Here is a 12,382-nt window from a genome sequence, read left to right as displayed (position 1 = left end):
CTCTTTGCGTTCAATACAAAATATAAATCACATGTCCGAATTTTCAGAAGAGGACGTTTCATTAATGTTACCTTAGGTTAATTATATGGTAACTACTTTTCACTTAATAATGTGAAGCACTTAATCAAACCGGACGAAGAAAATTTACTAACAATAAGTAACCCATATTCTTCAAGGCATATGAACCAAGGCACACGTAGCATTTTTCTAGTATTAATAAAAAACTAACTTTCTCAATTTGGTAGAATCCATAGATTAAATCTCACACTATGAAATTTAGATGATTCTAATTTTCATGCAAAATTTATAACTTTATGTGATTCTTGGTCCTCATGAAGCATTTAACCAAAGAGATTTTTTGAATCAAGATTCATGATTCTATGATTTTCACATAATCAAAGCATTTTTGTATTTTGCTCGAATCTCTTTGCTTTGAACCAGTGAGGGTATACTAATAAAAAGCTAACTGTGTTTCCAATCTCACTAGTTAAAATTGGAAGTCTACAAACAGAAGTGATCATTCAGTTGTTTCTCATCCAATTCTCACCACAAGAACTTAAAACAAAAACATTCTTTTTTTAGCCTTACTTGTCTCTTATAAAATCCTCAATTTACAATCCAAACGAAGCAAGACCAGGAAGAGAGAAACAAAGACAGAGAGGAAACAAGACCAGAAAGAGAGAAACAAAGACAGAGAGATGAAGATCAATGTAAGGAAGCCCAGTCTTTTGCTTTTAATGATAACTTTAGTGCTACTTAGCCATGCAGAAGCTGGAAGAGATATACATGAAGGGTTGCAAGTAAACTTTGCACAGAAGTATAAGCGAGTCTCTCATCAACCTGCAAAGAGATCTTTCAAGCGTGGTTGTCTCAACTACTACCGTTGCCAAGGTAGCGATCCTCGTGGTGAAAATGGTGATCAATGAAAACATATGTATGTATGAGCCAAAAGCAAAAACGATGTGTCTCTCCATGACTTATTTTCTTTTCTTATGCTTTTATGGTTTTCTTAAATAAATAAAAGGGGAAGAAAAGAATCCCATTATGCTATAAATTGTATATTCATTGAAATTCTTTACAAGATCTTCTTTATTTTTGATCAAAAGGTTTGTTTATACCATATAATGTTTTAGAATGAGTTTTTAGGAAGTGGGTATAAAGAAATTCAATGGAAAACTAAAAACAATTGCAGCTTCACCATGAATCAAGAACACTATAAAGCAGTAAAGAGATTGAATTCATATATTAAAAACTCAAAAACGAACTAACATCAGTTACTAACTGAACCAAAATTAGATTTGGCACTACAATTATATCCCTAACTTATCAATGATACTAAAATTTACTATAATTTTATGTACTTCATTCACTCAAAAGCCCATTGATTCTCTTTCTTGATTTTCTCTTCTTCTTCTGGTGTAAAATCATTCTTGATGTTGAAAGTTTCTCGAATGGCTTCTACAGTTTTTCCCCTAACCATGCTAGCCGCTTTTTCTGCTGTCAAATCCAACAACCCTTTAATGTCCAGATAATTTGCAGCAAGCATGAGATGATAAAGAACCTCTTGATCTATATCCATGTAAGTTGCCTCCCAGTTCTTCAAGTCTTCATCTTTGGAATTCTGATGCGAATGATCAGAATCTCCGATTACTTCTTTCCCTTTCTTATCACCATCCAATCGATGATCGTCATCGGCGTGTTTGTTGCAATACTCGAGCACCTTTGGGAGAATTTGAGAGCTGATGTTGGGTACTGGTATCACCATATCATCATCACCAGTGCATCCATCTTCAATGAAATTCTTGATGGTGTTAGACAGAAGAGCTGCCGATCGATCGATCACAAAACTATCATTCTCTGCGCTTTTCAGAATAAATTTGCCAGAAGAAGACATTGTTAGTAACGATGAAGAACGCTTGAAATTGTGTTGAATTCCTTCTAAAACAACTCACCCAAAAAGGAGTTTCTACAGCTAACAATGAACTTCGGAAAAGAATGAGTAAATAATGAAGTTGCAAGTCATCTATTTATAGGAAAATCTGATCTGGAGAGTTTGAGGAACATTAGAACTTTGATTTTTTTTTGTTCCTTTTTGGAAAAGGAAACAATTGGGAAACGATTGCAATTTGTAGTAGTTCGAAGAGGAATAGGAGTAAGAAATTTGACGCCCAACAGGAATCTTTGCTCTGTATGAGCTCAACTTGGACTCAAACTCTCCACCTAAATTGGCGTTCAAAAGTAAAATGAAGGAGATAATCAATGATCGGTCTCTCTCCACTGTAACCCCTCAAAACCAGAGAGCTAAGAAGGAAAATAGAGTCAATAACTATTATTGAGAAAAGAAAAAAAAATTTAATTTATGAAATTTTTTGTTTCAAGAAATAGTTTTGACAAACAACTAAATAGTTGTTGGGCATTTTATCGAAGCAAAAAGTTGAGTACAGGCTAGGTTTAGAAAGGGGTTGTTCATGAAATTTGACATTCTAAACATAAGAATTTTGTTAAAACGATAACATTGTCACTTCCAAAAGTTAGTTTTATCAAGACGCCTAAAAGGTATTTCTACTTCAAATAAACAACCAAAATTATTAGACCTCTAAATGGATAGCCAAAATCAGCCTCGAATTTGCATTCGTACTAGTTTAATGGTGTCGTATCCGAAAATTTTATTATTGGAAAATATCTATATCCGTTCGTTAAGAAACCGGATTTGAATTAGGATAATTTTTTATCGGATCAGATAATACCTGAATAAAAAATTATTTGGATAGAGTAAAGTATTCAACATTTTTTTATCTGAAAATGGATGATAATCAAATTAGGATATCGGTAATGGGAAATGAAAAGTTTTCCGATTAGAGTAAAGTATTAAACACTTTTATCAAAAAAGGACTGATAATCAGATTTGGAAACCGGTAATCGATAACCGGAAATTGTAAATCGAAAAAAAAAAAATTGATAATCACCAATCAATAATTGGATGGTTTATCGGATATCCGATAAAGTTCCGATTCAAATTCGGATGCCTTCTCTAAATTTTTGCCAGATTCGGATTTAGATAGCAATTTTACTAATTGGATTCGAATTTGGATTCGGATACTAGTGTTTCCAAGCCAAATCCGATCCGTTTACAAATGTAAAAATTATTGGTGTTTTTCCAAATAATTATTTTTTATAGAAAAACAAACAACAAAAATATTTGATGGATTATCAAATAAAACTACACATGATTTGGGCTATTTCTGTTCCAAAAAGAAGAAACAGTATTGTTGCCATACAACCTCTGAGTAACCCAAGAACCAAATCCTGAATTCGAATCCAAAAAGTATACACTGAATTATTATTGACTATATTTAGGTTAAAATTAAAACTAGTATTAATATTTAGACTGAATTGCACTAGCACTCCAAAATGGAGGTCTTCAAGCACTGACACCCCCACTTTATATTTGAAAAATACATGTATCTCAAAATTAGATTTTCATTAGACATATTAGTCAAATTTATCACTAAAAACCATTAAACCACAATTTATTTTTTTTCAATTCTAAAAATATCTCTATCAAAATATGAAGGAAAAAAATAATTATTAGAACATTGGACTAATTTTTGCATTAACGCCTGGATGTTGAGTGCAAGTAAAATTTACTCTATTTACCAAAAAAAAAAAAAACTCTAATATTTAAATTGTTTTTAATTACCAAAGTGGAATGGATCATGGATGCTACCAAGTACGCCGTTGAAATCGAAGCTCTCTCACAAGAAACACTTTGGAGTGGAGCGATCTTGTTAGGTGAAACTTTTAAGGGCACGATCTCTCTGTCTCTCTCGGTTTAAATTTTCCTTCTCAGCTTGAATTTTCAGTCTGATCGTAGAACAGTTCTCCATTTGTAGATTTGACAATAGGGGTAGAAGCAAAAATATGTGGAAATCATTCCAGAGAAAACCTTTTCGTTCCGTTCGATATGAATTCGATAGAACAAGACGGGCTTCTCAAAAATCTGCTAGGTTCTGCAGCTCAGGATCCAACGAAGATAATGAGGAGTATTCTCGCCAGATCTGCAATCTTCTTAAATGCGATAATTGGGAGATTCTGATGCAATCATCGAACATACCAAAGAAGTTGAACCCAGAAGTAGTGTCAAACGTTCTTCATCATAATCAGGTGTGCCACCCTAAACGCATTCTCGATTTCTTCTGCTGGTCTGAAGCTCAAATGGGTATCCCTCAAAATTTGGCTTTGTATTCAATTCTTGCCGTGAACCTCTGTAAGACTAATGCTTTTGGACCTGCGAATCGTTTGCTAGAACGTATGATTATGACCTATCGTACCCCTTCAACTGTTGTGGTCTCTCTACTGAGTAGCTATAGACATTGCGAAGGTGCTACCGCTAAGGTATTTGATATATTAATTGACACTTACAAGAAGATGGGTATGTTGGGGGAAGCTGCTGATGTATTTTTGGCCGCTAAAAATGACAATGTTTTGCCCAGTTTGCGGTGTTGTAATTCTCTCTTGAAAGATCTGTTGAAGACTAATATGATTGGGAGTTTTTGGAAGGTCTATGATGGAATGTCGGAGGCCAAAATATCTCCTGATGTTTACACTTATACCAGTTTGATTGGAGCTTTTTGTAAAACAGGAAACATCAAAGAGGCAAAGAGGGTTCTTTCTGAAATGGAGGAGAAGGGTTGCAGTCCCAGCGCAGTCACTTACAATGTGGTTATTGGAAGTTTATGTAGGGCGGGGGATCTTTGTGATGCTCTTGAGTTGAAGAAATCCATGCTAGATAAAGGTTTGGTCCCGGATAGTTATACATATACCATGCTAATTAATGGGTTTTGCAATAAGAAGAGGTTTGAAGAAGCAAAACTCGTGTTAACAGATATGTTTGAAAAAGGTCTGAATCCGGGACATTATCCCTTCATGGCTTTGATGGATGGGTTCATGAGAAAAGGTGACGTGGAAGAGGCTTTCAAAGTTAAGGATGAGATGATCACACGAGGTGTTCAACTCAATCTTGACACATATAACATTCTTATTCATGGGCTCTGTAAAGCTCACAAAATGGAAAAGGCACACAAACTCTTGAATGAAATGACTGAAATGGGATGCTTACCTGATTCCAGAACATATACTTTACTGATTGAAAGCTGTTGCCGAGAGAAAAATACAGGTCAGGCCTTTGAACTGCTACATGAGATGAAGAGACGGAATTTATCACCCTCAATGCAGACTTACAGTGTAATAATTAACGGGCTATGCCAACGTGGGGAGTTCCCTCAGGTTCATGATGTTTTGGCTGAAATGGTTTCCAGGGGTTTCAAACCTAACACAGTTGTGTATACAAATCTTATCGCAGCGTACTGTCGTGATGGTAAATTTGAAGAGGCAAGGAGGGTCTTAAAGGAAATAAATGAGAAAGGGGTTGAACCAGATGTATTTTGCTACAATTCTCTTCTGATTGGCTTCTGCAAAGCCAGTAAGATGGGAGAAGCAAAGATTTACTTTGCAGAAATGGTGGAGAGGGGGCTGAATCCAAATGCATTTACTTATGGGGCTTTCATTGAAGGCCATTGTAACTCAGGTGAAATGGTGGAGGCTGGCAGGTATTTTCGTGAGATGCTAGAACATGGTCTGGTGCCAAATGATGCTATTTATACAATGTTGATTAGTGGGCATTGTAGAGCAGGAAAGGGAGAGGAGGCATTGTCAACATATCGAGACATGCTTGAAAGAGGGATTCGCCCAGACCTAAAAACTTATACTGCACTTATTCATGGTCTGTTAGAGAATGGAAAAGTTCAGGAGGCTATGGAGGTCTTTTTGGAACTTCAGGAGCAGGGTTTGTCTCCTGATCCTTTCATTTACAATTCACTTATCCTTGGGTTCTCTAAGCAAGGTGAAACTCTAAAAGCTCTCCAACTTTGTGATGAGATGGGCGGCAGGGGCATCGAACCAAGCATAATTACTTTCAATGCATTGATAAATGGCTTAAGCAAGTCGGGTGATCTTAAGAGAGCTAGAGAACTGTTTGACAGCATCTCAGGAACAAGTTTAGTGCCTAACACAGTGACTTACACCACAATGATAGATGGCTACTGTAAATCAGGACATATTACTGAGGCATTTAATTTATTCAATGAGATGCTGTTAAAGGGGATCCTTCCTGATGGTTTTCTTTATAGTGCCCTGGTTAATGGTTGCTGCAAGCAAGGTAACATGACAAAGGCTATGGAATTGTTTCATGAAATGTTAAAGAAGGGCTTTGCTACTACACGTGCTTTCAACACTTTAATTCATGGGTTCTTAAAGATTGGAGAGCTGCATGAAGCCAAGAGATTGTTGGAAGAGATGACTGATAAGCAGGTTGTACCTGACAATGTGACATATACAATTCTGATTGACTGCTATTGCAAGTCAGGAATGATGGAGGATGCAAACCGGCTCCTGTTGGAGATGCAAGAAAAGAATCTAACACCGAATGCTGTAACATACACATCACTCATAGACAGTTACATAAGGCAAGGTAACTCATTGAAGGCAACTGAACTATTTGATGAGATGGTGGCGAAGGGCATAAAGCCAGATAAAATCACTTTTGATGTAATGGAGAATGCCCAATACAAAGAAACAGAATTGATTCAGGTAACTATTAGTTAGTATGACCTCAATTTCATTATCGTCAGTAGTCTTTTTGTCACACAATCATACTACAAGAGGTACTTTCGGATGCAAAATGAACCACATTCTCAGAGAATAGATTGAGTTGTTGGGTCCTTGACAGCTCGAGATTCTGGGACAAGTGGTTGTAACACTAATCAAGAAGAGAATACCGTTTGAACCTGAAGTGATTTTTGGAGAGTTATGGTTAAATTGGTGTATGTACCAATAGTGTAATGGTGATTATTGGATTCCTGCTCATTTTCTTTTGGAGTTGGGGGGGGGGGGGGAGTGATGGTTGGATTTACTTAAGTAAATACTTATTCTCATTTCCTGTATTGATTAAGGCTTATGTAAAATTAAAAATAGGGTGATGGTTGGATTTGCTTTAGTAAATACTTATTTCTCAGTTCCTGTATTGATTAAGGCTTATGTAAAATCAATAATAGAGTTTCATCTGTATAAATTACAGGAGGTGGAGACGTCTAAGATATAAGTGTTGAGCACCAGTAATGTGAATATTAGATGAATTTGTGTTTGCTTTTGTGAGAAAGCCATTACGAAATCCAGAGGGGTGGATTTTGCTTGTCATTTTGAACTCCAATCTAAATTCAGGTCAGGAGCTGACTCATCCTTCTCTTTTGTTTGTTTACTTTTGATTATTCATTCAGCTTCTATAGCCTAGAAAAATCTGCTTCCCATTGTGACTGAAAGGTTGTCTGTTCTAATTCGATACTGACACAGTCATGCAGTTGCTTTAGCCTGCCTAGACAAGCATGACCCACTTTGGAGGTCCAAATCAAGAACCAGTCCTACCTGGCTTTTTTGGCTCAACAGTATGTTTACAGCACTGTTTGTAACTTTTGCTTTATCTATCTGCCAAATCCTCTTTAAGACTACTGGTCATTATTCTTGCTCCTGGTGCATATGTTTAAATTGTCTTAATGGCGTGCATGAGCAAATGTGTAGCAACTACACGGATGCATTTCAATGGTTGGAAGTTACGAATGTGCTTGAGATGATTATGGATAAGTTCACTTCATCTGTCAGTTTAGGTATCATTGTTTTGGCTTATTGAACCTCTAGATTTTTTTCCCCTTTTCCTTTGGCCATGCTATCAAAATGGAATCTTTGTTTTCCTCTGATAATGTTGGAAAGGAATTTTGTCCTCTTTTTCTTTGTTGTACAGTTTGATGCATCCAACAGAACTTCCTTAGCTGTATTTTATGATCTCTAAATTTCTTGACTATGATTTTGAAATGGAATAGATTTCCCTGTTGTTGTTTTAAGCAAAAAAGCTGCCCGAAAGGTTTGACAATTTTTAGGTCACATTGTTAGGATCCTTTTGGTAACATTTAAGAAAATACACCTAGTAGTTCCTTAAAAAAAATTATACTGGAGTCATAGACTGAAAAAAGAAATACCTAGGATATACTAGAGAAGAAGTACTTTCGTCATAACATAACTTTTGAATGGAAAAAAAATGGCAAACAAATGGAAATCTATTCCATTTCAAAATTCAAACAAGGGAAAATCATGAAGCAATGGTCACTCTGCTAGCTAACACACAAGCCCACCTATAATTGGAAACTACCATGTGCCATCAGCTTAATCCACAAATGGACATGCCATGGTAATTTTACCCTAGTCATCAAAAGTATAATTAACGAAGGGTCTTAAAAGAATACCTGCAAAATGGCTTGAAAAATTGCTCTCTCATCATTGCCTTTCTTCTCCAAAACCAGGATCAAATGTAGGTTCACTTGAACTACCACACGATGAAGCAACAGACTTGGCTTGTATCAAAGGAGGTAGGAGCCTACTTCTTGTATGCTCATATATAGTAACATCATCGTCTTTCCCTTTGACTAGATGGTCTTTCATATAAGACTTATGATCAGTTGCATTTGCACTACCACAATGACAGGATTTGCCATTAGTATCTGGTAAGTAATTGGTAGCTCCATTTTCTAAAGAAGTTTCCAAGTTAGTACTTGGTGATATGTAACCTTTTCTCATGAACCCATCCATGGAAGCCATGTAGGGATAATGACCCAGATTCAGACCCTTCTCAGACATTTCTGCTAACAGCAGTTTTGCTTGTTCAAACCTGTTCTTATTGCAAAACCCATTAATAAGTGTGGTAGATGTATAACTATCCGGAACCAAACCTTTCTCTACCATGAATTTCTTCAACTCAGGAGCATCATAAAGATCCCCAGCCCTGCATAAACTTACGATAACCACATTGTAAGTAACTGAGCTGGGATTGCAATCCTGCACCTCCATTTCAAAAAGAATCCTCTTTGCTGTCTTGCAAGTGTGGTAGTCCACCTGATTATGATGAAGAATTTACAACACTGACATGTTGAAGTTGTCTGTTCCTACTATAACTGGTCCTTTTTTTTTTTGTGTGTGTGGTGATATTCCAGTTGCTTTCAGACGTGGAGAGCGTATCGGTTTTAGTTACCTTGTTTCCCAAAAGTACACCAAAGAGACTGCTGTAGTTAAAGTTCTCCACAATTCAGAAATTCTTGAATTCACCATCAAACTTGCAGCCCACAAACGGCTTATCCCAGCACACATCAAGGGCAGACCTCCTTCATATTACATTATTGCTGGATTTGTCTTTACAACTGTAACTGTTCCATATCTCCAGTCTGAGGTTAGAGTTACTTTGAGATAGTCATTTTTCCATTAATACCATATTGCTGCAATGAATTATGAATATATGATGCTTAAAGTAAATATGACCTTATCTATATTTATAGATTTGTCTTTCTGATTTATCTGTTTTATTTGATCAATGGATGCTCTCTTTCTTTTTCTCCTTTTTGGTTTTTTTTTTTTGGGGGGGGGGGGGGGGGGGTTGTTGTGTGTGGGTTCTGAAAATTTGGTCATTAAGTTGGGTAAGGCTTTGTTGTTGGTGGTTATGATGCATGGTAGTTCAACAGGAATACTAGACTGCTTATTGCAGTTAGTCAGTAGTCTGTTCCAAGAAATATGTGCTTGCTCAGTTCAACTAAGTATGCTGTAAATGATATTTGATATTGGGCCTTTGATCATCATATTGTGGTAACTATTTTTGTTTGACAAGTGACAAGTGATAGGATTCTAATTGAATGCTGTTAGATTGAATTTTGAATGCAGTATTCAAAAATTAAGCTTTCTATCCCAGAAGCTGCATTGGGCTGGGGCTACAGAGTCTAGATGCAACTTTTCAGGAAGGCTGAACCCTAATTTGATAGAGAGACATGTCTGGGTAGTGGCAAGTTATAGAGAGAGTATCTTGGGTTTTTTTTTTTTTTGGGGGGGGGTGGAGGGTGGGGATGGGGGAGGGTGAATTTTACTAATTTTCATGCTGCATGGTCATGGTTATGAGGAAGAGCCCTCAGAGCAACCATCTGAAACTGTTCTCTGGGCAGTCAAGTGCAACTTTTGTACTATTAATGTGAATCTAAATGTTAATAGTTATTTTGTAACTGTTTGGCAGGCGGATTTGTTGGGGAGTCCAGTGGTAAGTCCAGTGGCTAGAACATTCAGACCGCGAATTGCCCAAGCAGAAGCGATGGCCTGTGCAGACATGTTGAGGTTCCAGCCTGAGGTATTTCATCATTTATCAAGTTAATACATATTTGAGAGAAAAATAGAATATCAATATTACTAAATATTTAGCCCGCCCCCTTTCCCTCCTTGGTTGGTTGGTTGTTGTTGTTTTTTTTTTTTTTTTTTTTTTTTTGGGGGGGGGGGGGTTGAGCTGGTGTTGAGATGGATGGGTGCCAGAGACTAGGAAGGATAAAGTCCGAAAAGAATGCATCCGTCAAAACTTAGGGACAGTGCCTGTAGGCTACAGTGTCAGAGACGGTTGATTGAGATAGACGTGTGTTAAGACCGAGGGTAGCACCAATAAGGAGTAATATGCACGGTTGATCTTGCAAGGAAAAGGGGATGACCAAACATAACTTGGGATTTAGTGTGGAAATACTTGACAGAAAATATGACCACATAATGTGGAATGGTGGGACTGGATATGTAAACCTCACCTAATAGTTGGGTGGATGCTTTGTTGGTTTGAGTTTTCTAATGTTTGTTTTTTGCTAAGGCAAAATTTCTTGGAGCTGAGCTGATGACTCAGACTTCTCTGGTTACTTCACAGAAATTTAATGAGTTTCAGTAAGCTTCCCCAATTATACTGATGATTGGGTATTGGATTTTTAATGCTCCAATATACTTTAGAAGAATGGAAATCTTACAGATAAAATTTTGAAAGAAAATCCATGAGATGGCAATAATACCTATACAGTGGGGTACAATTCCTTTCAATGTCTAAATGCAGTATATGATGTAGTTCTACATATGCTCTACTACGGAGGGCCATGAGTTTTGACTGAGCTTATGAAAGTTCTTATGCTATTGCTTACTCTAGTGCCCAAATTTATTTCCTTGTTCTGTTCTATTATTTAAGCTCACATTATTGTCTTGACCCTTTATGCAGAGTGGATTGACCCTCGGAGCAGATGGAATCCTAGGTTCACTAACACCAGATTTGCCAGCTGAAGGTCTAGATTTGAGTGAAGTTTCACAATCTGTAGAATCCTAACTTAAAATAAGTTAAAACTTTCAGCAAATTTGATCGTCTATCCCATGTTTCATACAGCCAACAGAATGAGTTTCTATGGAAGTCAAGACTCCCATCCTTCCTCTTTGTCACTCATCTTCTATTTTCATTTCCATCTCCATTTAATGACGTTTTTGAGTGAAGATCTCTCAATGTTAGACTTTCATGGGACCCATTTGTCTAATCTGCTACTGAACATCATTAAATCATTATGTTATTATCAATTTTTTTTAGTTTCAAAATTATCCTTTGAATTATCTGAGATTAGCTAAACACCTTTAGGGAAAACAGAGGAAAACAGAGGAAAAAAAGGAGGTTAGGGTGAGAAGGAAATCGTGAATAATTGCTAAAGAAAAGTCTAATGGAAAATGGTAGATGATGTCTTTTTCATAGATGTTATGCATAAATGTGTAACGGTCTCTACAATTGAGCCGTGTGATTTTCAAAGATAAAATTGGGTATTAATGTTTGAAGTTCACTGTTTTGGTGAATCTTTTCTATATTAATTATATAAAAAAGCTCTTCTGAGGATGTAGTCGTGGGATGCGCAAGCTGGTCCGAATGAACCTCAGATCCAAATATATATATATATATATATATATATTGATACCAATACCAACACCATTAGCATCTCTGGTAGCTCCAGGCATCTCTCATGAGCAAATATGGAACTTATCACCATCAAACAGAGAAAAAAAGCTGGTGTTTTTTTTTTGATAAAACCCATGTTGGAAGCTTAAAATGCTCCTCTTTAAAGAAAGTAAACTGATTTGGGTAAATCTCCATTTCTTTACCCAATTCCTAAAAAAATGTATACGAAGTTGATATATCCAATTATGAATGCAGGAGTTATTTTTTCAAACACAAAACGATATTATTCAAAAAATAAAATTTTGTTAAATGAAAATGAAGATTTTATTAACTAAAACCAAAATGATGAAACAACATGGTGCCATTCTGTGCAGATGTGAAACAGCACCATGCCGTTTTAAATTATAAAGGCTCATACAGGAAATTTTGAAACGGCATGGTGATTTTGCGAAATTGCAGGTGTTTGAAACGGTACCTTGCCGTTTTAAAATTTAAAGGGGTCTCGTGGTC

General features: G+C 36.4%; 1 protein-coding gene and 1 pseudogene across 8 annotated transcripts; one reads left to right on the top strand and one right to left on the bottom strand.

Moving 5' to 3' along the window:
* Window positions 1-1,366: 1,366 nt before the first annotated feature.
* Window positions 1,367-1,894, bottom strand: LOC149000561 (SKP1-like protein 1A pseudogene; annotated as a pseudogene).
* Window positions 1,895-3,733: 1,839 nt separating this feature from the next.
* On the top strand, window positions 3,734-11,597 carry LOC149000560 (Pentatricopeptide repeat (PPR) superfamily protein). Of its 8 annotated transcripts, none has more exons than XR_016170762.1 (5): window positions 3,734-6,648; window positions 7,136-7,278; window positions 7,416-9,328; window positions 10,157-10,267; window positions 11,159-11,597. XR_016170762.1 is itself a non-coding variant. In XM_089140292.1 (2 exons), the coding sequence occupies exons 1-2, from the start codon at window positions 3,922-3,924 to the stop codon at window positions 7,157-7,159; spliced, it is 2,751 nt and encodes a 916-aa protein (XP_088996418.1). In that variant the 5' UTR covers window positions 3,734-3,921; the 3' UTR covers window positions 7,160-9,465. The 8 variants fall into 8 exon arrangements, 1 of the variants encoding a protein (XP_088996418.1); XR_016170760.1 differs by having other exon boundaries at window positions 7,408-9,328; XR_016170761.1 differs by having other exon boundaries at window positions 7,136-8,474; window positions 9,096-9,328; window positions 11,159-11,596.
* The last annotated feature ends 785 nt before the right edge of the window (window positions 11,598-12,382 follow it).

This window comes from Hakea prostrata, chromosome 11, assembly GCF_041222555.1.
Source record: "Hakea prostrata isolate BN-2017 chromosome 11, UWA_Hpros_2, whole genome shotgun sequence".
NCBI classification, from domain to species: Eukaryota; Viridiplantae; Streptophyta; class Magnoliopsida; order Proteales; family Proteaceae; genus Hakea; species Hakea prostrata.
The sequence above is the reverse complement of the archived record's forward strand: the minus strand, read 5'-3'. Positions and strand labels throughout refer to the sequence as shown.